Raw genomic sequence first — 27,272 nt, 5'->3', positions numbered from 1 at the left:
TACAGCCTCCAGCCAGACCTGACGTCACTCATCAACGGTATCTCGCATGACACTCTAGTCGTTACGACCTCCCATCGGTAACGTACTCCACCAAATGTATACACGGTAGTGTTTCGGTTTGCTTCCCCTTCGTTGATCACACTTTGCAGCATCTTGGCATGTTGGACACTATTACGATTACTAGACACTGGAGGCTCTCTTACTCATTCTGCTTGCTCTGTCTTCCTAGCAGTGTGACGTTTTCTTAAAAAAAACTCTCTCTCTCTCTCCTTCTCCTTGTTCAATCTCATACTAAGATCGACTGTGTCGCATGTTTGCGGCACAAGAACAGCTCGGAGAGCTTGGTCTCTGTTCCGTACGGTGACTTAAGGTTTAGAAGGCGAATGAACGGTGCTAGCGAACCGTTGAGAGTGAAAGGGAACGATCTGCCGGGGTGGGCATGTCATGGTGGGACGATCGGCGATGGGTAAAGGAGACCCGAGCAACAACAAAATCCACTACCGAAGCCCCACGGACACCGGCAGCAGCAAACGCACGGGTGGAGTTGACTATAAAAGCGGTCAGCACAAATCAGTTAGATATCATTCGCAGTTCAGAACTCGTCCTAGTGCAAAGCAAAGTTTGCTAAACCCAACCTAAACACTCAAAACCTATTAAAATGGCTTTCATCAAAGTGAGTTCCGTTTCGTGTTAGTCAAGTCCTTTGCGGGATTTTAGTTGCCAGGAACCTCTAGTTCTCTCTAGTGGCTCATCGTAGTGAAAATGTGTGTGTGTGTTCTAATTTCATCTTAATCTTCGATCATTTCCTTCGCAGTCGCTTGTGTGCCTGGCTGTTATCGGAGTTGCCGCTGCTGGTGTGGTCCCACTCGCCACTGAATACCAGGGAGACTACTACGTAAGTAAATATTCTTCAAAAAGGATCGGTGTTGCAACTGTAGTGAGTTTGTTAAAGAAAAGTGAATTTAAATTGAAAAGGTTTTATGAAAAAAGTTGCTTACGTCCAACATCATGTGAATACATTATTTTTAATACAATTTATCGATGAAATCATTCATCAAGAACAGTTAGCTAGTTCAAATCACTTTATATTCACAAAACTTTCAAGCTACAAAGGATGTAGGGATTGTAATTAAAGGATTTTTTCTCACAATTAAGTACAAAGGAATTGAAACCGATTGAAAATAATTTTTGTAAGGTTCATCGCTTGATACTTAAGTCTTTTGATCTATCATGATCTGATATTATCTATCAGAATATTTTGAAATGTTTATTCTTTCTGATTGGGTTTGGTATGGGGCTTTTAATTTGGTTCAAAGCTCAACATATTTCCTGATATTATAATATTTCAAATCATTTATGCAAACAAAAATGTCACAATATCGTTACAACCTAACTATATTGTTCAAAATAAAACAAATCCAAAACCCACCTTATAACTCCACCCGTACCGGGGTGAAACAAACAACCCCATTTAAAGATTAAACCCCATTAATTGCAACGTTTCTTGGGGGCGATCATCTGTCACTTTTGGTGATGCATCGTGAAACATCCAATTGTAGCTGTAACCATAGCAACTAAACTACGAATGCGTAACCTGCCCTTGATCGCGTTTTCTAAACAGTTGATCATTCCATTTTATCGATGCACTTTCGAAGGTGAATGAAAACTCACCTCATGTGCAATCAGAGTAATGCATGTGAGTTAATACTTGTTTTTTTGGATTAAAGTTAAAAGTGAATCCGTTACTGTAATCGATCAGACACAATCGCTTTTTAATCCGCTGTTGAAACATGTCTTAAAAGTGTTGTTAAAAGGCCAGATGATTCGATTCATTAAAATTAATAGAAAATGCTACCGAAATTCAATCACAGTACAAGCTCATCTATAATTCACCAAACAGATAATATGATAATGAAGGAATATGTTAGCCACACCTTCCTCATCGGTAGCTGCATATAAAGTGGAATAATTTAAACTGCCTCAGCGGAAACTGTGTTCCATCTGTAGCGTGCACCATTTAGTAGTTTTCGTTTTTCAAGGACACGTTTGACGATCATTAACCGTTCGCTTCCGTTTGTTTTTTTTTTTCATTACAGGCTCACCCCAAATACTCCTACAACTATGGTGTTCACGATAGTTTGACCGGAGATGTCAAGTCGCAGGTTGAGAGCCGCGACGGTGATGTCGTGAAGGGCCAGTACTCCCTGGTTGAGCCAGACGGTTCCGTGCGCACCGTCGACTACACCGCCGATGATGTGAACGGATTCAACGCCGTCGTCAGCAAGTCGGCCCCGTCCGTCCATGCCAAGACCGTTGTTGCCCATGCCGCCCCGGCCGTCGTTGCCCACGCTGCCCCAGCTGTCGTCGCCCATGCCCCGGCCGTATACCAGGCCCCGGCCGTCTATGCTTCGCACGCTGCCCCAGCTGTCTACGCTTCGCACGCTGCCCCAGCTGTCTACGCTTCCCATGCCCCGGCCGTCTATGCTACCCATGCTGCCCCAGCTGTCGTTTCCAAGACCGTCGTGTCGCACGCCCCGGCCGTGTACGCCAGCCATGCCGCTCCGGCTGTGTACGCCTCGCACGCCTATGCCCCAGCTCACGGAACCGTTGAGTACCATGGCAAGGCCGCCGCCCCGCTGGCTTACTACCATTAAGCATTTCCGATAAAACACGCTCAAAAGCTGCCCACTCCCGGAGGACACTCTTGCGATCCGATTCCCTCTGCCTGACTTCACTGCCAAAAGTGTGGATATTTATTTCATCTCCCTAGCTCTATCATTCCCCGCTCTGGAACTTCCTTCCTCGTGGCCACCAACGGGAAGCAGCTTTATCGATCCCGCATCACCTTCTCTTCTCTAATGGCCACCGCTGATGAAAGCATCGCCCGAAACTGTACTCCGCCGTTCTTGATCCTGTATATAGTTCGTGATCGTTACTGCGTGCGTGCAGCATCGTCCGTATGGTGTTTTGGTTTGGAACGAGCGACGATATTTGTGAGAGTAGATTTGAGTGAACTGCAGATCGTTTTTTTTAAACTCGGGTTTGGAGTCGGAATGTCGCGATTTGGTCTACGAACTAGTTCCGCATTTCTCGAATACCATTACGAAAGATTTCTAGAATTGAATCGGATTCATTTCGATTGTAACCTTTGCTTTGCATCTTAGCTCTTCACGCTACCATCGGATCAAACTGTCGCAGTGCTGATCGCATGAGCTCACGATCGTAATACTCAATATGTACTTCGAAAAAACAACGAACGAGTAGAATGTTCCGGCTTTACTTCATCATGACTTTCCTTCTCGGACCTCGGGTTGCTGCTTACGGTAGTACCGTCGGCTTGAGGAGGACAGTCTACTTGTACAGAATGGAATGAACACCGATGATATTAATTTAAAATGAAGAATAAAACTCAAATGTACGATGAAATGGTTTGTGTTATATTTATTACAATCAATTTATTGCATTTCGCTTTTACGTTTTTGTCTATCAATTATTCGTTTGAGGAAATGACTAGAATGAAATTAGGTACCGATCTTGTAGTAGACTTTTCTTCGATCTTGTAGACATTTGAAAACCTTGTAGATGTTATGTATCTTTAATTTATTTGTTAACATTGTTTATCGAATGATTATCGAACTCAATTTTAAGTATTTCTTTCTCAATTATGTAACTAAATAATATCCCATAAAAACTCATTTTCAATAACATTACTTGTTTATACATTTAGTGAAATTTTTGTTTTGAATTTTGTTTCATTTATATCAAACGGCCATATATTAGTAAAATTTAAAATATTATTTTTTCAAGACTAAAATAAGACTTCAGTATCAAGACTTATTTTACCACGTAGCAGGATAGTCAGTCCATGCTACGGGGAGACGGTCCGGATGGAATTTGAACCCGGTCCTGCCGTGTGGATGGGCGCCGTTTATCACATGAACCACCGGGCAATTTATAATATTGCTTATGTTCAAAATCTTTGCTTATGTTTAAAAATAAACACCCAAAATTGGTTATACCCCAACCTTGGGGCATATCAAAATTGAACTTCGACTAAAAATTATAATGTTAAGCTTGTAGTTCAATTAGCGGTGGTTCAATTAGACTCTAGATGGTGTTCCTATGTTTTTAATCGACTGACAAAATCAAGCACATTTTTTACACAACATTAATCTATTTCTTTTATCGAAATCATTTATCAAAAGATTCGTCTGGTTTGTGAAAGAAATGTATAATTAAATAAGATAACAACAATGACTAAACATTACATTTGCTTTGTTGTTGTTGAAAATTGAGCTACAATAGAACAAAAAAATGGCTTCTTTATATACTATTGTTTTTAGTGTCCGTTTTTTTTATTTTAAAACTCAAAGCGTTGGAGAAAAACGCTTAAAATACAAAAGAAACGCTTTAAGATGTATTGCGTTTAGCAAACATTCAGGCGCATTATTAGAAGGATTAATTTCGCATATTATACATTTTTTAATTTGTAATGTATTTAAGAACTGTTAATTTTATACATTTACAATCATGCATTAAGGAGCTAGAATAATCATTTGAGATGACATTCACTCGACTTTTACAACAAAAAGCAATTGAAACGATCAAATTAAATTCGGATTTATTTCCTACAATTCCTTCCCATTTTATGATAAGCGTTAATTGTTGTTTACATTCGAAAACGATTGCAGCAATGATGATTGTTCGGGAAACTTCTCGTAGGCCGTTCAATCAAGCAGGTGTTTCTGCATATAGATTCGTTACCAGCAGAACAAATCAGGTGCTTTCGCAAAAGTAACGCTACTGAAACATTGTCAATTGGCAACCACCCGTTTCCCATCTTTTTCGACTCGCTTGATTGAATCAGTAACTCGTGCCATTTGGTTAGGTTCTGGTAGGAAAAGTCTCGCTACCGTCACTAACTGCCGCAAATATTGATTTAAAGGCAATCGACCATACAAATGGTAGTTGATAAAATTTTATTGCAACGTTTTAATTAAGTTGCGCATTCTTCGTTCTCTGAAAAGGGAAGGTCGTACGGTGGTTTGACAAAGTTTTTGACGATATCTATCCCCAGCCCACAAAACAAAAGCATCATCAGCGAGCGTTGTCGTCTTCCGCTTCGGTCCTATGGTCGCTCGTTGCTGCGAATAATTCACATCAGTTTAAACGATTGCCAGATTGAATGTTTTGCAAGCTTCACCACCATACCATGTTTGCTGAAGCTTATCTTGACGAGTGGCATTTTTTCGGTTCTCATCCCACCGTAGGTTGATTTGCAAGCGATGGTTTAAGTGAAATGGTGTCCCACAACGAAGCGGATTAGCTTAACTTAAGTGGCTTAAATAATATCGTTTTCTTGCTTCATCAGTTGACTATTGTTTCTCGCCGGCAAAACAAGCCGGTAGTTGTAGGTGCTCGAGGTGGGATTTTTTGTTAGCATCTAAACGATCTTATCTTGCAGAAGTACCGGGGACGATCATTATCAAAGCTGCGCTACAATCGATTGCAAGCGTGGAGTTCACGCAACAAATGGCACACTCGAAAGCACCAGCATTTTGGTCGGTCGCATCATGGACTAGATTTATGCGTTTTGAACGAGGTGCAAATGAAAACATGTTTTACTAGCACCGTCGAGGTGAAGCAGCGTTTCTCTAATTGATCGTCTTCATTTGCTAAAGTGACCGTAAAGTAAGCTTTTACTATCACACCCAGCGCACTTAATGACCGAATACTAGGCAGCTCCCTGTTGGATGACGCTTGTAACGACTATTATGGAACAGACTGGGGCCTTTTTGGGGCAGGATTGTTTTTCACACTCAGTCCAGGGAAAGACAACTAACCTTGGTCTTCGCATGCAATACAATCAACCACTCGCTGCATGTTGGATATCGGGTAATGCAAATTTCCCACCCCAGGAAAGGTTAGTGTTTATCTTTGCAAAAAAAGAGACAAGAGAACCCACCCATGGACTATTAGCGTATCTCTACTGGACATGCCGGACGGGAGTGTAAGAAAGGTAGACGATTAAATAATAACTGGAACCGAGCATCAGCTCATCTTTCGACCGAACTGGTAGCGCACCACCGTGCCATCAAACTGGAAGATCGGATTGCACCGGCTTTTCATCGCGCAGTTTTGTACGGGTTCCTACCTTTGAAATTGGGTTGATGGATCTATTACGATTAAGAAACCATTGAAAGTCGAAGCAGGTGGAAAATGGGTGAAGTAGCCTAGGAACGGTCGAAGGTGTCGAAAGCCAGATACGGGAACAAATTGAACACAAAAAAAGAAAAGAAACAAGAAGCTGCAATCGATCGGTGAAGATTGTTAAGCGAAAGAAGTAGTCCTAGCCATCGATAAATGGATTATACACTGGTGCCGTGTGCCGTTGATGGTTTAAGCTGCGACTTGCCTTATGTCACTCGGTGGCAACGTCTGCCACTTCATTTGCTTTCTTCGTTTGCACCGGTGTCGATCGGTTTTCTTCTGCACTGGGGCAGTGGGTGACTATGTTACAGGAACAAACTGCGCCGCTCCATCTGGCTGGCGATGGAAATGTAGTTGGGCGGGCAATACGTAATGCGCGCTAGATGTAAATTGATCGTAATGTTCTGCTCTTCGGCGTGAGATCGAACGATGACGAATCTTAATGATTGGGGGCGGAGCGGAGGAGTTATTTGGGAGGTTACAGTTATTTTTATTAATTTTAATTTAGTTATTTTCGAATTACAATACATTATTACTGAGAACTAAATGCAAGAAAATACACCTTGAGCATATTCATTCTGTTTCAGATAAGATGTATGTGCAAGATGTAAGTCCTTCGGTTTTTCCTAATTATTACTATGAAATACTACTTATAAACAGCTCATTATACAACCAATTGAAACAGTTATAATTTAAAACATTTTTTGTTTACATTTTGTTTCAGTAGACCTAAACTTCAATGAATAACTCGTTATAAAAATAATATTGTCAAAACGATCCATTAGTACTAAAATTGTTATAAATTATTATTCCATTTAATAAAATGATAAATAAATGATGGAAACAAATTTCCACATACATCGCACACACAAGTTTAATCGGCAATGTACATCGAATTCAATGCAAGAAAGTACATATGAAACTCTTCATCAAACAATATTTGCCGAAGACCTTCAAGTAGATCGAAAGAATAAGCCATCGTAAAACGTATCTGCAAGGTAGCGGTCGTTTTGCGCTTCGCTGCGCAACCTCATAATTAACATGTTGCAAATCCAAACTCCGAAAAACTCTTCGGTGCAAGTTTTGTCAACGCGAGGCAATGTAGCAGCAATCAAGGAAAGCTCCGGACTTTAGACGAGACTAAGCTTCTAGACGGACTCATGTGTGTTTGTGTGCGGTTATGCGTGTTTTTTCCCTATACCGTTAGCATTCAATCATGAATTTGTAGACAATCGTAGAGTGTTTTTCGTGTCTCCGGTTCGTCATGGCAAACTTCAAGCATAGGTGTATCTACAATTGGAGGGCATTAATTGAATTGCCGGTATAACATGCGTGTGCAGGGGAGTTTTATGCGAGGCTTTTCAATGCTTGCGTAACTCAGACATCAAGTGGTAGAAGCGAAAAAAATAGTCACAATTAGCTGAATTGGTAATGTTACTGCTAGAAGGAGCTTCGTTCAATCGTTTTGTGTTCGACGATCAACAATATCAATTAGTAGCAAATAATATATCAATCAGGGCTAGATAATTTAAATTATGTAATATGTAATATCGAAATTAACTAACATGGTTTAGTTGTGAAAAAAAAATCATTCTTAAGCTCATTTTTTTTTGTTAAAATATTTTAACAATAACATAAAGGTTTTTTAAAATATCAGTACAAAAAAGTGTTACTGTAAGAAAGGCATACCTTAGTTGACACCATTTCTGTTACGCTCTGTTCACATACGAAGATGGTTTCTTCTACTGAAAGTGTTACCCACTTTCCAAAACCAAGATCGATTGCGCAAAGCATGTAATTGTTCCACTAGGCAAGAGGGTGCATCAGCTGGCACCATTAATGTTTCGCCCCATGTCATCCTCCTGTACGAAGCTAAGCAACCTGAGCTCGGACACTAAGCTTTCCCTCCGAGAATAGGGCAGATGCAGATGAGCCTGTAACGCTCTCTGTCATAAAGTGTATTTTCAGTGCAGCAATTACTAGTAAAAGACAGACGTTAAATTCATCATAAAATGGATGCGCGACATTCCGAGCATCAAAAACCTGGATATGTTGCAAAAATGTGCCTTTCAAGCGAAACCATGCTCACCAACATGGAGAAGCAGCGTTTGGTCATGAACTTTGAACTCCCACCAGTTGCTCTAAATTTATAGCGAAACGGATTCTCTGCGTGTTTCAAATCTCAACCGTTAGTGTACGTGAAACCAATCGACCAAAACCTTGACGAAGGAGGCAAGTACGCGCGGGCATGAGCCTCAATATGTTGGCGACTCTTGGGTAGTGTTGGTGGAGATCAGATGAACAAAATGTTACTGGAGCAATAATCACTCGCGGAGCGAAGCGATGGCATTGGAAGGAATTAGCCGAGCCTTTCGAGCGAGTTTATGTTTTTTCTTCTTCTTTTATTTCTGTTGTCTGGTGTCAACGGTACTTACCTTTATCCTTTAGCTCAAACACTCGTTTGTTCCGTTCTCACATTAAACGTGACAGTAAAAATAGTAATGATGATGGGAGGCATTGCTACTGATGGTTAATTGCGGGATTAAAGACATACCTATGGCACGTCGGGACAGTTCTAACTCATTAAAATGGATCGTTTTTGTTTTTGAATGCAAAAAATGCAATGAGTATAGAGAGATTTAATGAATCACAAAAAACACATAATGCCAATAATGTTTAATGTGTCAATATCTAGCGAATAATTAAATATCTAACAGTTGTTTTATTGATTCTTATGTTAAGTAAATAAATACAAAATGTTGTTATGTTACTACCACATACCAAGATTCATGGGTTTTTACTACATTTGTTTCCCGAAAATCAAAAACGCCTGCGTTATTCATAACTTAAATAAAGGAAACCATCTGTTGTTAAAGTTGCATCCATCACACTTCTTCGGACGTTAAAAAGCAGCTCGGTGATCATTGAAAGCAAAAAATACACCATTCAAAATTTAATTATTAACCGTTTGAACGTGATTTTAACACGGATGGTGGGTTCAAGATAACAGCTTAATCACGTGTCAAACAAATGATCAACTAAACGCCACATCCGGCCCGCACTAACGGCGAAGGCCCGTAGTAAGGTTGAACCATTTTTGCCGATCGACCCAATTCGCTTAAAAACCGTTTACCATCGAATCGTAGGTCGGTGGCGGATAGTTGCTCTTGAAATTAAGTGGTCCTTTTTTACGACCCAATTCGACCGGACACACTGGCAGCGGTGCTGATCTGTGCCGCTGCTGCAGCTGCCATTGCATAAGTTTACCACAACGCTAGTCACCGGACAAGCGTTAGAGTGTCGTCGAAGCAGTTGTGTCGTAAAAATTTTCCCTCTCATTACCCCAGCATCAGCCGTTGTGGGAGGAATTGAGGCACCATTTTTTCTATTATTTTTTTTTTTTGTTTAATTGGTACCATGCCGCGAAGCTTTCTGCACTTTACCTGGGTTGGCGGTTGCGGTGTCTGTTGCTTTTCGGTGAGGTAGTCGACCGTACGGTTAAGCAATGGACGCGACTGACCCCGGTCGACAAGTGACTCCTACAACTGATGCACCGTCCAAATATCGGTCACTGTGTGGGAGCACGATTAACCGTGGTCCCAGACACTTTGCCGGAACGGTAAAGTAGAGCAACTTGCTGCCCGAACATGTGCTGCCAATGGCATTTGTCAATGCCACGGGAATTATGAGTAATGTCGGAAAACTGCATTCGTTGCAATCGATTTGATAACAATGGGTTGTCTTTGTTTGAGCCAGTGGGTTCAGAGCGAGGGTAACAGTTCACGAAGCACATCACAACTTTGAGGCATTCCACAAGCGCCCTGGCTGCTTATTTTCCTTATGAGGCGCTTTTTTGTGAACTGTGGAACGGAGTAGTGCATTTTCGAAATGTGCATCGTTTGGTGTGCAGGGCGTGCTATAAACATAATTGCTCCGACCTTACCTTTATTGCTCGTTATGACAATCCATTGGAGTTATTTTCAATCCCAGGAATCTCAGTTTTGGAGATTGGTGCCCAAAAACCGAATTCCTCCTGGTCGATGGATCAATCAGTGATGTGATGTGGCTATCTTACTGCATTAGACGTTATGGGGTATCATGATCGTCCAATGGTGAGATGAACCTCGGACGAGAGGGAAAAGGTGACCTGAATTTGGAATCAATCGAGGATAAAATAAAATCATCTTACGGCTGTATTGGGCTCTTCGATAAACTTATATCATTTTTCATCATTATTAACAATTGAAACTTTAAAAGTTTTAGATTTATTTCGTATGGTAAGAGAGGGATTACTAATGAAATTTTAGTTTAATTAATTTTAATTGTGATGTTTTAAAAATTCATGTTGCACATTTGTTAATGTTTTGGTTTTTATTATAATCAATTACTTCATTTAATTTTCTTTTGCATATCAATCGTTTTTGAGGATGGATATTTTTGCATAAAATAACCAACACGAAATGTAGCTCTATTTAATACTAATTCTCCAGTTAGTAGCATATTCATGCGAAATAATTCAACCTTCTAATTCACCGAAAAACTATCCCATAAAATAATTAACATTGGATTCGATCATATCTGATCAAACAATAGCAAAATGGCCGCTTAATGGTTGCCGCACAATTCTGCACCATTTCATGCTTGCTTGTGATCTAAAACAAATTGCTCAAATTTACCTTAACAAATAACCTTTACCCGATGATGCTGACAGCCACGATGACAACGCGTACTGGTACAGGCGTCCCTGGCTAAATCCGGACGCGGTACGTATTGTGCTCGAGTGAGGTGTTCACTGTATCTAACTATGCTGATTACCATTTCCGCTCCAAAGTGAAACGAAAAAAAAGGAACAAAAACACACCACAAACCCTCGGTACACACGAAAGCTCTCAGAACCTTGTGGGATGGGCACGGACAGCGTTTGAGCGATGACGGAAATTCAAGGATTTTCCTACCAAGCTTCACCAAGCCGAATGGCGTTGTTCTCGCAGTTCCTTTCTTTGGCTGCGCTTACGATAATTGCACACGGTGGTGGTTTGGTGGTTTATATCACTCGAAATTCTCCCATCGCCGATCGTTTTGGGGGCCATTTAATTTTCCACCTCAACCACGAAATCGTGCGGCTGTGCGCCGGAGACGACAGACTGGTGCCTAATCGCCTGGCTGTGAAAACTCGCTCGAAAAACCTAACCCAGCGGTTTTGAAGTTAAGATACTGCCTTGAATGCCAGGCAGGCGTGCCACCTTCGTCTTGGGGTGTTTAATTAGCATGCACTAACCATCGCGAGTAAAGCCACCAGTAGAGCAAACAATCTTCGACCGAGCTTTGGGAAACAAAGTGTGGAAAAAGCTGTCGGTAACTCGCCCCTCGGTACTGTTGCAAAGGAAGAACGGCGTTTTGTTTACGCAGAGGTTTCCATTGTGTTTTCCGATCGTGCTACCATGTGATCTTTTTCGTGTCAAACCAACTGCTTTCGGCTTATGGTGCGATGGCTGCAAAGGCTGAGAAACGGTTTTGGGATGACGTTAGTAGGTATTAGTTTTTGGTTACTATCGCATGCAAAACACCTTCTTGAGTGTATCCGACTGAAGATCGAATGCATCGCGCAGCTTTTGAATAAGGAGTTATGAATGATTCGTGAAAGAAGCGTGACGAATAGAAAGGTTTAACCTTCAATACAATCCCAGCACGCAACAACACATCATCAAGGATTTTCGTAGGAAACTCGATCCTTTCTGACAGCTCCCGGAGATCGTTCGCTATGTGTTCTTTCTCCACAAAATAATATTAAGCTCGAAAAATTCCAAACATAAACAGTAGCCCGAAATTGTCATCTTTATCTCCACCCTATGCTTTTCAACGAAGGTCTCGGGTTGGACGTATCATTATGAACCAAATCACTGGGTCACAGCCGTAATAATAGATCACCGTACGGGCCACTGGAGCACCGGTACCCGAGAAGGTGTTGGCCAGTACACACCTCTTTTACCTTATGATTCAATTTTCATCAACCGCTAATTTGGGAGCGATTGTTGATTGTTTCAAAATAATTCAACGCCCACCGTGCACTAGGTGTGCTACCAGGCTGGGTTCATTCGGTTGCGTGTGGCAAGAAGCTGAAACTTGAAATCACACCGATTAACAACACGTTCACAGCAAATATCGCTCGGGAACTAGATCCGATTAGGAATCCCTCACCAAACGTCAGCAAATGACGTGATCGTAGGCAAATGTGACACTGATTGTGCTGGGACGCGGTGTTCAAAAATTCTCACCAGTTTATCGAATCGAATCGGCTGCCAGCATCAACACGCTGTTACAACACCGAAATAGAGCTAGTTATGGTCTTGAACTTAAAATGTAAATCATCCACCCAATGCTTGGTACAAGCCAAATCCGTGAGGTTCTTTAAAGATCGAGATTCGTACTGCTCGATTGACCGTTGTCGATGTAACGCCGGGAGTAAGAAATCCATCACGATTTCATACCGGCTAGGCCAGCAATTAATCACGAGCAACGATCTCCGAACTCCGAACAGCGCGAGTGACCTAATGTCTTCTGGGCACTGGTGCGACGGCATGGGACTCGTGCGACCTGAACCTGGTAACGTTCCACACCGCCTACCCAATCGGGCACTTGATTAGACAGATACCTTTTTAGCTGACGATATGATGAGCCGAAAAATTGTAAGTCATTTCGGTAATTCGGCCACCGGATTGGCAAAAGGTTGTCGAAGGTGTGCATCTCTCCGGTCGGGTGAGATCGTGGTCCGCTCGAAAAGTGTGCCACGGCGGAATGATTTCTTTGCAATTTATGATTTGTCATTTCGTTGTTGACAAATTTGTGGTCGAGTAGATTCATAGGTGACAGTATACAGATTAAATATATTTAGAAATTATACGGAACTCTTACAAGTACAAAAAATATATTATGCTAATATTTTACAAAACTGTGATTGAAGATCATTGTTTACACAGTATTGCAATTGACTTATGTTCAGGATGTCTCGCTTTATTAATTCGATTTGAGTTATTTGTCTCTTTGATTTAAATTTTAATTTCAAACTCAATCCTTCACTCAAATTAAAGTTTCACGATATTATATCATTCCTTTTATTGAATTGAAAGAGCGTTTACGTTCTTGAACAAATATACATCTTATTGAAAATTTTGAATATAGAAAACTCAGAATTACAGCGTTAGAAGTTTGGACACTGAGCTTGACAAAAGTTTGTAAAATATTTACTTGTATCATGAAGTAGTAGCGTAAACAGTGCTTATTGTGATGTAGAATAAATAGCTGCTCATGAAGTTCAACATATATATTTAAGGTCTTCGAAACAAATTAATATATTTATCGTTTGATAGCTTTATGATAGCCTATAATATCATTTAAATAACGATATTGTTTTGTTTGCAATTTCCGCATAATTTGTGCAGCAGAATAGGTACTATGAAATACATTCGCTGTCCAGAGAATTTTTTTAATCATAGAAAAGATTGTATTATCTTTGACGAAAAATAGAGCTAACTCTCTCTCTACAACGTTCTTTCAGCACCGCATGTGTCAACTACGAAAAACGGTGTGGTCTGTTCGCGCCATCATCACTTATTCGGCAAGGAACAAAAACAACATAAACACCGTCCTTATCCCTTGTCCAGAAGGGCCCCGAGAGTGTTTCATCTCATGACGGAACCACCACTGAAGACAATGCCACTGTCAGCTCGGTCGCGCACGTCTCCATTCCACATGCACCGATGGTTGGCAGCTGGTGGCGGAACGAGTGGTGGCATGCTGTTGGTGCCCGTTGGAAGGGGTTCCATCAGTCGCAGCCACCGTTGCCCGGCGTCAATCGATTGCAGTTACCACTAGACTATATAAAACCAAAATTACCAACCACCCAGCGTACAGTGTCTCGTCAAGCCACGCTCCGTGTAGGTCAGAAAAAAAGGCATCGCTTCACTCGATCGTGCTCAGCGCATCCCAGCAAAACAAGTGATATTGCAAGAAAATTTTGCACTGTAAGTGAAAAGTTGTCAAAAGTTTGAAACGGTTGAAAGTATAAAAATGGTTGCTCGCGTCTGTGCTACATTGCTGCTGGCTCTGGCCATGTTTGGAAGCTGTGCTCTGGCTCGTCCCGGATACGCTGTTGATTACTATGTGAGAATTTTTCCTTTTTGTCAATTGTGCAAGTATTCAGAGCTTAAGAACGATCGTGGTAGAATGTACGAGAGGTAGACAATATCCACAACAGTGAATCAAACGGTGTTCCGTAATGATGGAGAAATGTTGATGTTTGGTGTGAAAAAAGTGACTCACTGAATGTGTTGTGGATGTGAATGTTTTCGACCGTGGTTGAATAGACAAACAAAACCAGATGAATAATTAACAATAGCTCAAATATGTTTTTAATAAGATAAAAGTGATTAAAATCTAAACCAGGATTAGTTGTTAGAATGAAATATTTAGTTTAAAATTTTTAATAAGAGTAACAAAATGACCATAGCTGTGCAAATATTGTATAGATATTTGAATTACTACGTTTGTTTGCTTTGTAGCTTCGAATACATAAAATTAATTTACAACTATTTTTTTCAGTAAAAATTATAATTCTAATGTAAAAAAAGAAATATATATATATATATATATATTTTATTGTGAAACATGGAAAATTACAAAATATTAAAGAAACTCTTTTTTATTGATTTTAAGATCAAACTGTCCTAGAGAAAAAGGATTAATGATATTTAAGAACATGGCTAGAACAACGGTTAACACAGTTTGCTATTTTCGTTGCAGGATCATCCCAAGTACGCTTTCAACTACGGAGTCGCTGATCACAGTACCGGTGATGTGAAGTCGCAACACGAAACTCGTGACGGAGATGTTGTAAAGGGTAAGTGCCACCATAAGTCACTCTAGAATTGTTCGGAATTACGACAGAACAAGATCGGTTGAATGGCAGCAGAATGAACGATGTACGATCCCTTCGTCTAAGCCGACGGTACCAAAAACAAAACCATAACCACACATAAAAACAATTGTATGTATGCATATTCGATGCATATCTTGTTGGGACACAAGTTACACCATCTGGCCCGGTATCAGTGACAACTTGTACTGATGTCTTGAAAAGCCAACCACGAAACAAAAGATCCCAGCATGCATCAGGTCGCCAGTGAACACAGAGGTTCGCGTTGTGTTCCAGTTCCATATTTCACACATTCCGTCACCGATGAAGCTAGTTCATTATGTGACCGAGGGGTTCCCTTTCGCATAATGGTTGCAGTTTTCGCACGATTGCACCATTTTACAGAGTTTTGTTTTACACGGCGAGGCAAATAAAGCGTACCAGCAAAACAAACAGCCACACACAGAAGGGACCAATTGATGGATCTTCTCCCGCCGACGTAGAGATTGTTCATTCATACAATGCGTTCCATCCATTCATTCATTGCGAACTGCAACACGATTGCATTTTCTAAGCATAAAGCATAGATGATTAACGGAGTTGTTTTTTTTTTGGTTTGACCTCAGTTAGTTAAGTGGTTTCGCCTGTTTGGTGATCATTCAGATGAGATTGGACGATCAACCGCACCGAAGAAGCGACGGCAATAGAAGTGCATCGCAAATTAGGTGTAAATTTTTGCCGGCATTCGCACCGTTTTGGCACAGTAATGAACCATAATTTCACCTTTCAGTAACGCAAACAGAAGCGGCGCGAAAGTGAGAAAATGTGCAAATGAAGCGCAAAACCGCTGAATTGGCCCGTGAAACGCACGAAAAAATCGGGCGAGCCCATTACATAATAATTGTTCACTGTGGCTTGTAACAACGACTTACAAGGGGAAGAATGTTTGAGGATGAGGTTGTGGCGCTTCTCGTGTGGAGAAAACAGGTGTGGAACACAATACTGGAAATTAATTTGCAAAACGTTCGGATGGATGCTGCGGGCGGAGCACGGGTGGGCAAATTGATCTCACCTGTGTGCGATACAACGATTCAGCATAATGTGGCGTGCGTATGCAAAATTAGCCGCTTCGTTATGATGGCCACCTAGCGAGCGATTGATGCCCCGTCTTCGGTAGTTATCTGAAGAGGTGCGATCAGCGCGAAGATGGAAGATTAAGATATAGCGGCCGCCCGCTGAGCTGAAGAAGATTGTTTGATATTATCGTGTTTTTTACGCATTGAAGGGTGGTAATATTGTTGTTTAGCTGTTGTTTGCCAATTTTTGTTTTATTAGTTTCTTCTGGTTGATAAAACTAATTTAATACTTTACATCAGCTAACGAAATTTGTTTATTAAATGTATGGATTGATAAGAAGCTTTGTAAAATATAAAAAAAAATAAATTAGAAAGTATTAATAAACTAATTTAAATTATTCTTTCTTTGCCTTCTAGGACAATACTCCCTTGTCGAACCGGACGGTTCCGTGCGTACCGTGGACTACACCGCCGATCCGATCAATGGATTCAACGCGGTAGTGTCGAAGACGGCCCCGCTCGTTCACGCTCATGCTCCCGTCGTTAAGCACGTTGTCCCGGCGGTGAAGGCCGTCCACCACCACGTACCAGCCGCTCCCGTTCTACAGAAGGTCGTCTATGCTCACGAGCCACTCCGTAAGTAGAATTCCACTTGTTCAGCATTAGTAGAAAACAAGAAACTTCAAAGTGTTGGACACTTTAAGCGTCGAGAACGCACGGAACGCATTCCAATACATACACTCGTAGAAGTCTTCTTCACCAGCCGAACATGGTCATCGAAAAACGGCTACCTCAAGTGACATTCAATGTTTTGCTACAGAAAAGCGGCACAACTGGAATGAAATGCCACGGCTCATCCACGTGTTAGAAACTAGGCCACACAATAAACACCACATAATGAAGCGTCTCGTTCAATGGTGTTATAGTCAATTGTAAAAAAGCTATATTTTCCACACACCACTCATAACTGCCAATGCGTGGATGATGTGTGATGTTTTGCCGATGACGCAGAAGTCCTTTATTTGAAAAGCTCCCAACTTTATGTAACTTCACCACCCGTGCACCGAACGTGACGAACCGGTTCGGGATGGTTTTATCGAAACTTTTACAACTCGATCTCATTTGTTAATTGTAAAGGAAATTTTCGGCAAACGCCGTTTCGGACGAAAGCGAAGCGGACCGGTACACTTTGTTCCGGAGTGATACGAGCGATGGGTTTTGCTGTAAGTTGTGCTGCTTTTTTCTGAGACCTACGATATGTTGTTACGTCCAGTTAGACTGGTTTTGGTGGTTTCTGACAAGCTGAGATGGGATGGTGGTGTTTTGTTTGTCTCTGTTTTTCGCAGCTTGCGGATATCGGGCAAATTCGATAAGTCGCGTGATATAAGTTGGCCGATCGAGTGTCACGAGTCCTTTCACTATCACTTTACTTCCGGATTTCCTTTTTACTGGAGGAAATAAAAGATCAAAAGAAGCGAAAGTAAAAACACATAAAATCGGAGATGAAACGATAAACAAATCGAGCGAGTACAAATGTTAGAGTGTAGTTCAGTTTACTGAAGACATATTTTGATATTGCTTAGGGTTAAATTTCAACTTTCAATTTCATCTATTAATTAACTCCATTAATGGGTTGACTACAGAAGTTTCAATAAAAAAATCTTCAAGATTATTTTAAGGCTAGCGAGGTTCATCAACAGCAGCATTAGAACAAACCTTCCAGCTAACAATGCATCATTAAACGACTGTATGGTTCCTCCCAATTTGATTACCCAGCATAAACCATCGCAAGGTTAGGCGAGCAATTCGTCCTATCATAAATCTGTTGTTCTGCCGAATTGCCTCCATCATTCCAGCAGTAACATCCGATTGCACATCCGTTGCAACCGAAACAGGGCACTATAATTTGAATACCCCCTGTGCGTCGTACTCGAGCCGCACCTCACGCAACGGACGTCATTAGTGTTGGGTGCCGTTCCCCCTGCCGAAAGTAATAGATTCGCAATAATCAGGTCAAGGCTAAGCGCCCAACAGTACCCGAACTGCGGATGCGACAAACGCACCGTGTGAGGTTTTCGCACAAACGTGGACCACGTGGAGTAAAAACAAACGCTGCCATCTGTTCTTGAGATTCGAATCGGAGCTCGACGGAATTCGAATGGCCGGGGAAACAATGCAACATTGTGCTCAAAACGCTCCTACACGCTCGCAGAAGACCCATATTCTTTAGCGGCCAGTGCTCACTGTCACTATCGGCCGGTGCGAAGAGTTCTCTTAATTTGCATGTAACCGCTTGTAAACAGGCCGGATTATTTTGCTGCTAAAGGTTAATTACACACTCTGCTTACCGCCACTCGTGTCGAGCGGTGTGTGGACGAGCATATAATGAGATTTGTTTATACCACTGGTAGAGGAGTGTTTGTTGGGCCATTCTATCATATGACCAGCGAAGCAGGACAAGTGCGGGAGCGGTTGTCGTGACCACCTCAAGAGCCACTACAAGCACTCCCTGTTGTAAAAGAGTGTAAAACGATCGATTGCTTGCAGCATCTTTTTATGGCTTAGTGGATTAGTAAGTGAAGCCGAGGTCAGATAGAAGTATCGATTAGTAATAAATAAGTAATAATTCTTGACTTAACCAAAACATAAACTGGGAATCAAAAGACTTGAGACAACAAATGTCAATTTTAAGCGACGAACCCATTAATTTTACATCATACAGTTCTTCGTGACATATTTCTTTTTCTCTATCTTCCATCCTTACTAGCAAAATACTAGATGTCATAAGAAAGCGATTATGCTGCTTTGCATAACGATATAATTACGAGCGAATTCAAGAAGCGCGGAATATCGTTTCGCTTCCAGCGGTGGTCGTGTGGAACCGATCGACCGCACAATCGTCGATTGAATGGCACTGACTGACATTTTGTTTACCTTTGTGACAAACGAGTTTGTTTAGCCGTTTCCACTACTTCTTCCACCATCGGAGTTGAGCGGGACGCGTGAGTGAACGCACGGTTTCGGACATCTGCTTTGGCATGTTTCAATCCGTCCAGAGAGATCGATTTGCTTGAAGCGTGCGGATCCGTGACAGCACGATCTTGCTGTCGGATGGTATAATGTTCTTTTGCTTTCGGCTACCTGTTGACTGCGGGACGCAGTTACTACTCGTGGCTGCTGTCGAACTAGATCACGAACGTGACTCTTCTCCAACCGGTCAGTGGTGCACGAACGGTCAGCGGACCATGGGTGGTAACAGCTGCAGGAGCACTTGCTGTTTAAATGTCAAATCATTCGTAGCACCGCAAAAGGGGGAAGTCCTTGGGTGGAAGGTGTACCGTTCCAATTAATGGGAATTTTACTATTTTGCTTATTTCCAGATCAATTTTCCATAATGTCTTACTTCCCCGCAATAATACATTCGCCATTTGCTTACCTTTCCCTTTTCAGTTCACGTTGCAAAGACGGCCCACTACACCGAGCACGCACCGGCCGTACACTACGGTGATTACCACGATGGATACTACGGCCACTACGATGATAGCCACTACTACTAAGAATCTCATACAGGAACGTGTCGTAGCCGGTTTTGTTTTGGGACAGAATCATCATTTGGGGAAAAAAAGAATATCTGCAACACTAAAGCGATAAGGTGCGTTTTGCCGATCATGAAGCTGTTCCTCAACAGAAACGATGCTTTCGCTACGGCACTCATCTTACACGTTTCACATTTACACCCTCACAACCAGTATTGCATAATTGCATTAGTTTGTATCATTAGATGCGTAAGTCAATCGGCAGGAGAACGACAAGTGTAGGAAGAAACCGCCGCATGTAAATAATAATAATGAAGATGCTGTTGATATCTGCCTCTTAAAACATGTCTATATCATTTCTTCGCTTATTGTTTGATTCCGAAACTGGTCTTCAATGTTGTTTTCTTCTTTTTTCAACCCATGGTAGCGTTTGAGTGTTTGCTTTGTTCCCTGTTGAAGAGATGAATACGAATAAATTATGTCGGAGAAAAAGCACTCAAAAGCAGCAAAGTAAAAGTGTGAAGTAGAAAGGGTAAACAATAAACAAATAAAGTCAAGAAAGAAACGATTACAAACTAATATGAAATTCGTGTCGAACCCTCTTTCGCATGTACCGTGTTAATTTACCCAACGATGTGCCTGGCCGTGCCGGAATGTGCTGCAAATAATCACGATAACGATGAGGAATAATTATTTCGTTCGTTAATCAAATGATTGCCCTGCCTCGGCTTCATTCATCTTTCGGTACATAATCCTACCGTTCAGTGAATGTTCAAGGCAGCTTTACTGCTAATTAAACGACTGAACCTACTTAACTGGAAAAAACCTCGATGCTACAACGTGCATTTGGTTTCCATTTGGTTTTGGGTACGAATGTTTGTGGTTATGTTTGATGTTACTATTTTGCTTATACTCTTATTAAAGATAGCAAAAAGTAGTAATTAAAAGTTGTATGATTTGTTAAGCATTAAATTATTTAAAAAATCATATATTTATTTAAATGTGAAAAGAAGTTTGATCAGAACATGGTTTGTTCATTCAAAAAAATAAAATGTACTCTTGTTGATTTTTTGTATTTAATGAAAGTATTCAGATTTTTGACAATATGCATTATCGTAAAAAATAGCTGTTTGATATTTAAAGTGGGTATTGAAGATTGTTTTCTCCTTCAAAGTCTAATCGCAAATTGGTCTAAATTATCAAATATGTAAAAATTAATAGTACAAACTATTTTTAAATGGAAACTTGAACTAAAGTAGAACGTCGATTATTCGGACATTTATAAACTGGTAACATGACCGTTCATCTATTTCCAAATATATCCGACCCTTTCCGGGTTTGAACATGAAATAATTGAAATAGGATATTATCTTACTTTTTCGTATAATAAATATTAAAATAAAGTTTATTCAATATACAGAATTTCTAATGTGCGGGTTTTGGCAGCTCTTAGAACAATGCATATTCTTATAATGATGGTTAGGTGTCATATTCCACTTTTAGTACGAGTGTGACGATTGCCATTAAACATTAAAGTAAACATTTATAATTTGCACGTAGATTATTATCATTCAACATTTTCGACCCTGTTTTACATATTGAACTCTCTAGCAATGTTCAACGCCGAGTAAAACATCATGAAAGATAGATTACTCAAATCTAGGTAATATAGCTAGATATAACCATAGGACATTCGGAGACGGGTGAAGCAACGTTAAATATTAACAACATTAACGATCTTAATCTAATACAAAATTACAAGAAAACATATTTTTGCCAGTTTTACATCTATCATAAAACATCAACCAGGTTGTCATTTACACGCGCATAATGTTTCCGCAGGTTGATCAGTACCTTAAATATTCGATATTTCAAAGTTTTTTTAAACATTTATTTTAACTTAATTACAGTGGACGGCCGATTATCCGTGCTCGTCGGGACTCAGCCCCTGCCGGATAAGCGAATAACACGGATAATAGGCACAACTCTTTTTATTGATAAATATTAGTGTTTAGTGTGTAATGGGTGAACTTTTTTCTTCTAAAGTAAGATGTTAAATTTCTTATTTGCATTTTGCACAATAAATCTGTTCTATGTGGTCGAACTTGAGCCAAGTGTATCATTTCCTATTGAGGCATTTATTTCTTGCCATCACCGGTTTGCAGTTAATATGTCAATTCGCCTTTGGAACTGTCATTTCCGAACAGCACGGATAATGGGACAGCCGGATAAAAGGTACCCGGATAATCGGCGCTCCACTGTATTTGATTGGTGATACAAAATGCAATTGTATCGTTTTAAATGCGGCGTGATCATTGAATCATCATCTGGATTCCCGTAGAAGCAGTATAGAATACTTCTCATCGTGCAGTAGGATTGCCACTGAAACCGTAAGCTGGCTAAGCGAAGCCCGCAAAACATATTCACAAAAAGAATTGAAACTCGGAGTAAATATTATGAGTTGGCAAAGTTCGATAGATTATTTACACCAAAAATTGTATGTCAACAACGTTTTTCGCACAAGGTGAACTTAGCGTACTAGAAACCGAGCGCAGTTGGGGATTTTCGACGATCAGACCAAGTCTGCCAAATATTTCACGTTCGTCCTGCTTGCTTCACACCTTGCACAGTGTCCTGATCATACTGACTTTGTTCGTACACTTCACATTCTATGTATTGTCACAAACATTGCACAAAATTGTTTAATTTTGCGCTTCAAACTCATTGCAACATTTATAAACAGTTAGTTCCTCGATACTGCAGGTTTGTTTATTTGTGCAGTTTCAAGTTTGTCATCAAATCATTTGTGTAAGTGTTGTGTAATGCGCTGTACTACCTCTTAGTAGAATGCTCTCTTGTTATTTTGTATGATGAAACTGCCCGCTTAGGGAGGGATATGGAGGGTGGGGATTAAATATTCACAATTTTTGAGATACGTAATAGTGGGCAATTCTACGATAATACGTTTCTAAATCCTATGTTATCCAAATCCTTTTAAACTACGAATGACGATAAGTTAACTGAGCCAGAAAAACCAGCTCATGATTTTCGAAACAGCTCATCGAAAAATAAGTAGTTTGAGGTAAACTAAACATTTCTGTTTTAGAAGATAAATATATTTGGAAATGGTTGTAAGATAAACATAATTTTATCACGTGTTACCGAATCATAGCACATAAAGGCTGGGTATATTTTCCATTTCCATCGATTAATGAACAAATCTTAATGTACAAAATTTACATAACACAACTATTGTCCATCAGTGAAACAAAGCGAAGCACTGTTACGCTGATTATGGTTTGAACGTTAAAGCGCCTAAATGTAGGCAAAATACTTTATGGAACAACTCCTTTGAATGCAATTTGTACTAAATAGGTACGAAACCTGCAAACACAGTGGGCGCTCGTTCGAAATACTTCTTCTGGATATTATTTCTTTTAGTTGAGCAGTTATAGTAGCTGTGTAGTAATAGTTTTGTTTATTGATTACCAAAAGATGGTGAAAAACTATCGGGTTGTATGTAAGTTCTTTCCTCTTGTAAGTTAAGTGATTCTAATTAAACTTGCTATTTTTAAAAAGAAATGTTTTTTTATAAAGTAACAATCTAGTATTACCATGAATTTATATATGTTACCATGAAAAGTAAGAATTTAGCATTACCACTATGCCCATAAAGGCACGTCCAATATTATCTTAAGAATTTTGCTTTGTGTAACTTTCATGAGCTTTGGCACTTTTTTTTTTAATTTTTGCACAGCAAGTCAACATTGGCGTGAAACAGGCACACTATAAAATAAACTTATTGTATTTTTAATGTTCATTTTGGATTTCTGGTTGAGGGATATCATCTTATTTCCAATTTTGATAAAATGATTTTCAATTCGATTTTTTTACGGTAAACGTTTATTTAGTTTTGAACTTATGTGTTTAGCTGCGTTGTTCCAGGAAATTGTAGTACAATTAATCTTTAATTTTTATTTTGTTACCCTGCGATTGGATGTTAGTTGATCATCATTAAGGGATTTGTTGGAGATTTTTGACAATATTTATACATTCATAAGCTTTTCGTTCCTTAAGATGAGAATCAATTTGAATTTTAGCTAACATAGCTAAACTTCTACCTTTCGAAACGTTACATTCAGGGTTTACAATTTGTGGAGATAACTTTAGTGATACATTTTTATTAGTTCAACATTTAGTATTGTACTTAGTTTCATAAAACATTTCCTTAGTTAATGATAACATTTATTTAGTTCATGGTCATGGACATGTCATGCAATACATTTTAAACCGTCTACAGTAAGCGAATCCTAGGTGATCCATATTAAACGTCCATCATTTGACATAAAGTACTAAAACCTCTCAGAAAGGTAACCAATCCTCTGCCAAACTGGTCAATAAGATGCGTGAAAATACTGTGCGAAACGTTTGTCGTTCAAGCCAAAATCTTAATCATAGCTCGGGTGAGAAAACAGACTTTACCTTCCATAAAGGTGGATTGCAACTGCCGTGAGATGAATTTCATCAAACCTTGCATCCCCGTAGAGGAGTGGTGCTACAACAAAAAAACACGTGTAAGCTCAATTTCCTACCATACGCACTAAAACCATTCTATCGCTTCAGTAGCAGCCTCGGGGCGATGGCTCTTAAAAAGGCTCAAACCAATTTGCTGCAAATCGCGACCAATTGGATTGGAGCGTGATCTTGCGTGCGAACGTCACCGATGTCCGGTCAGCGCCATACCGGCAAAACCGAGCAATCGTGTAACGAGAGCCACCCTACGGCGAGCTAAATACCGTTTTATTTCTGCTAAATACGTACAATCATTCCTTCAAGCCGGTTAGAAATGGAGATTTGAAGAAAAAAAAAAACCAAATATGCTGTGTTCTTTCAAAAAGGGCTGCCGTCCCTTTGGGCAGTTCCGTTTAAAGATTTAGAAACTATCATCGCTAAACTGACCATCGTCCCATACCGCCGGTGACCTCTTAACGTTGATTTGACGTGATTCATGGTTGATGTTGGATCATTACTGTTATTATCTGCGCTTGGTTTAAATATGTTTTAGCAATCCAGATCGTACACGCACAAGCGGGCACGTGGTCGGGCATGTCACCGGGTGGTTTAAGGTCTGCGACCCTAGTAGTCAACCTTTCCACTAAGAAACGTTTTGATGCAATCCATTGAAATTCTCACTAAATGCCGCAATGTGCAATTCGATGGGAAAAAGGCACTTACACACACACACACACACACACACACACACACGCCCAAACCAATTGCTTTGAGGTAAATCCAAATAGAAGGAACGAACTCTCATCGATGATCTCGATCCTAATCGATCGTACAGTGCTGGAAGATTGATTGGACTGTCTGTCGATCGATCATATGACGCGCGGGTCGTTCACGCTGAGCTGCAAACTTAAAAAAACTCCTTCAAAGACTCCACCCCGCTAAGGGGCAGAGTAATTTTGCTCTCTTCTCCGCGCGAGAAGCCCTTTTGCCCTTCTTTTGCTACAGCTCGATACGATGCAATGAATCAATTTCATAAGAACGTCGGCATTCGGCGGTTCGGAAACGCCGTTTAGATAAAAGCCTGCTCTCAACCCAACGCCATCACTGTTTGGCTCGGATGACATTCTCACACGTCGCACGCTACAGCTTGACGGATCGTCTCGGCAAATGGTCCCTTCAACAATCTCTCCCCAGCAAGTGGGATGCCGGTGACGTGTTGAAATGTTTATTTGAAACTAATTGTACCGCTCAGTGGGGAGATCAGCATTTTTGGCAATAAACCATACTAGCTTATGGTATTTTTTTCCCATGACGCCGATGCTAAAATCGAATCGCCAGCACGGTACGATCCGTAGATCCGCTGGGGCATAGAGGTCATGCTGTGCGTTGCACCGGACTAGATGCGAAATTATGTGCGAAAAAAACAGTTCATCAAGCGATTCGCGTGCTTCGCGATAGTGCGTTGCGGCAGACAAAAGGCGAACCCTAATCAGTGGTCTCATACAATCCGTCTCGATTCGCTGACCATCACGATGGGTGGAGACTGGTTGCACTTTCGGAGAACGGCATGATTAAGCACTCGCAAAACACAACACTGGTAGAAAACAAAACGGCTGAATGTGCGTGAGGAAAAATGTTTTAGAGGAACGGTGTGGTATGTGGTTACTAACTTTAATGGTCACAAATGTCACACCGCAGTTGTTTTTGTTTTTTTCGGGGCAAGGAAATGAACGCAATTTGGAGTGGAAAATGATCGAGTGCCGGTAAATTCGACGTGGGAAAAATTGTTTGAAGTAACCTTTCGGAGTGAGAGTTGGACGGAGTGAATGCGCGAACTATTACCCGTGCGTTTGCTGATTTTATTACAATTCAAAGGAATAATTGAAAAGTAAGTGAAAAAAACAACAAATTAAATCGACAAGGCTAACGTTTTAATGTGTATACCCTTGCTTCTAAACTAGTTTATGCTTTGATGCAAATGAAGCTTATCGATTTCAATGTTTGGGAATATTCAAGAGATCGTAGAAAAGCAAAGCGAACTGTCTGGATTAAGTGAAACTAAATCTATTGGAGATTTTATGCAGCCGTGTACGGCGGATTGTGCCCCTGGACTGATTTTTTGTCGAAATGGTGTGAAGACCATGTCGACACGACGTACTCAATCGTAGTTAACCCAACGATGATAATGACGAAAAATGGAATCAAATTTAATAAAGACAGCACCGGTGTTAATGTGTGGTCTTTAAATTGTTAAGCGTTATATTTGAATTCTATTCAAGCTCAACTTGAAAGTGTCAAGAAAGATGTGAAATCATTTTCACTTTCGGGAACTTGTTCAGGCAGAAAATGATACTAATGTTCCAAATGCAGTCCAAACTCAGAGTCCATTTTGGTTTAAATAAAATATTTCTAAGTCTTTCAGTGTGTCAGTCAATAAAATTTTAAAAAGAATCGAATTTAACTAGCAAAAGCTTCAGACTGTTAACTGGATTTCACATAAACACTTTCCATTTCATTATGAAATGCATTCATAAATGGATTTCATAATTCCAACTATATAATTTGAACTCGAACACCATGATACATACATCTCCACGCTGTCAATATGACGTAGGTGATTTAAAATTAATTATTTCAAATACCAAAGTAAAAAACGAAAAATTTGTAAGCAGCATCTCGATCATTTTGAAGCTGTTTTCTTCGAAATAATTTAAAGCGTTCTGTGTTATTTAAAATTAGTCGATAAAAATGAGATTCACGACACCTAACTACTGTTTACAAACTTTATTAAAAATCACCTGGAAGTAGTTATCAAGAGTAAAATAATCGACTACAACAAAGGGTAAACATTCAAACATCTTAAAAGCAATATTCCATCCAGCAACTGAAACTGGGCCATGCTTCTTTAACAACTGACCTGACAATCTCATTGAGCATGCAAAAGGTCCATAAGCCACCCGTTCACTGTAAACACTGCATTACAAGTACATCCTTTTCATCCAACCACCTAATCGACATGTGTACCAT

At 40.3% G+C, this 27,272-nt stretch overlaps 1 protein-coding gene across 1 annotated transcript; it reads left to right on the top strand.

The window, feature by feature from the left end:
- The first annotated feature begins 561 nt into the window (after window positions 1-561).
- Window positions 562-20,076, top strand: LOC125767383 (uncharacterized). Its single transcript, XM_049433876.1, has 7 exons — window positions 562-673; window positions 815-895; window positions 2,097-2,651; window positions 14,236-14,370; window positions 15,010-15,106; window positions 16,615-16,833; window positions 19,648-20,076. The coding sequence occupies exons 1-7, from the start codon at window positions 659-661 to the stop codon at window positions 19,752-19,754; spliced, it is 1,209 nt and encodes a 402-aa protein (XP_049289833.1). The 5' UTR covers window positions 562-658; the 3' UTR covers window positions 19,755-20,076.
- The last annotated feature ends 7,196 nt before the right edge of the window (window positions 20,077-27,272 follow it).

The sequence above is a fragment of the Anopheles funestus genome, chromosome 3RL (assembly GCF_943734845.2).
Source record: "Anopheles funestus chromosome 3RL, idAnoFuneDA-416_04, whole genome shotgun sequence".
NCBI classification, from domain to species: Eukaryota; Metazoa; Arthropoda; class Insecta; order Diptera; family Culicidae; genus Anopheles; species Anopheles funestus.
This window is presented reverse-complemented; position numbering and strand designations above follow the sequence as displayed.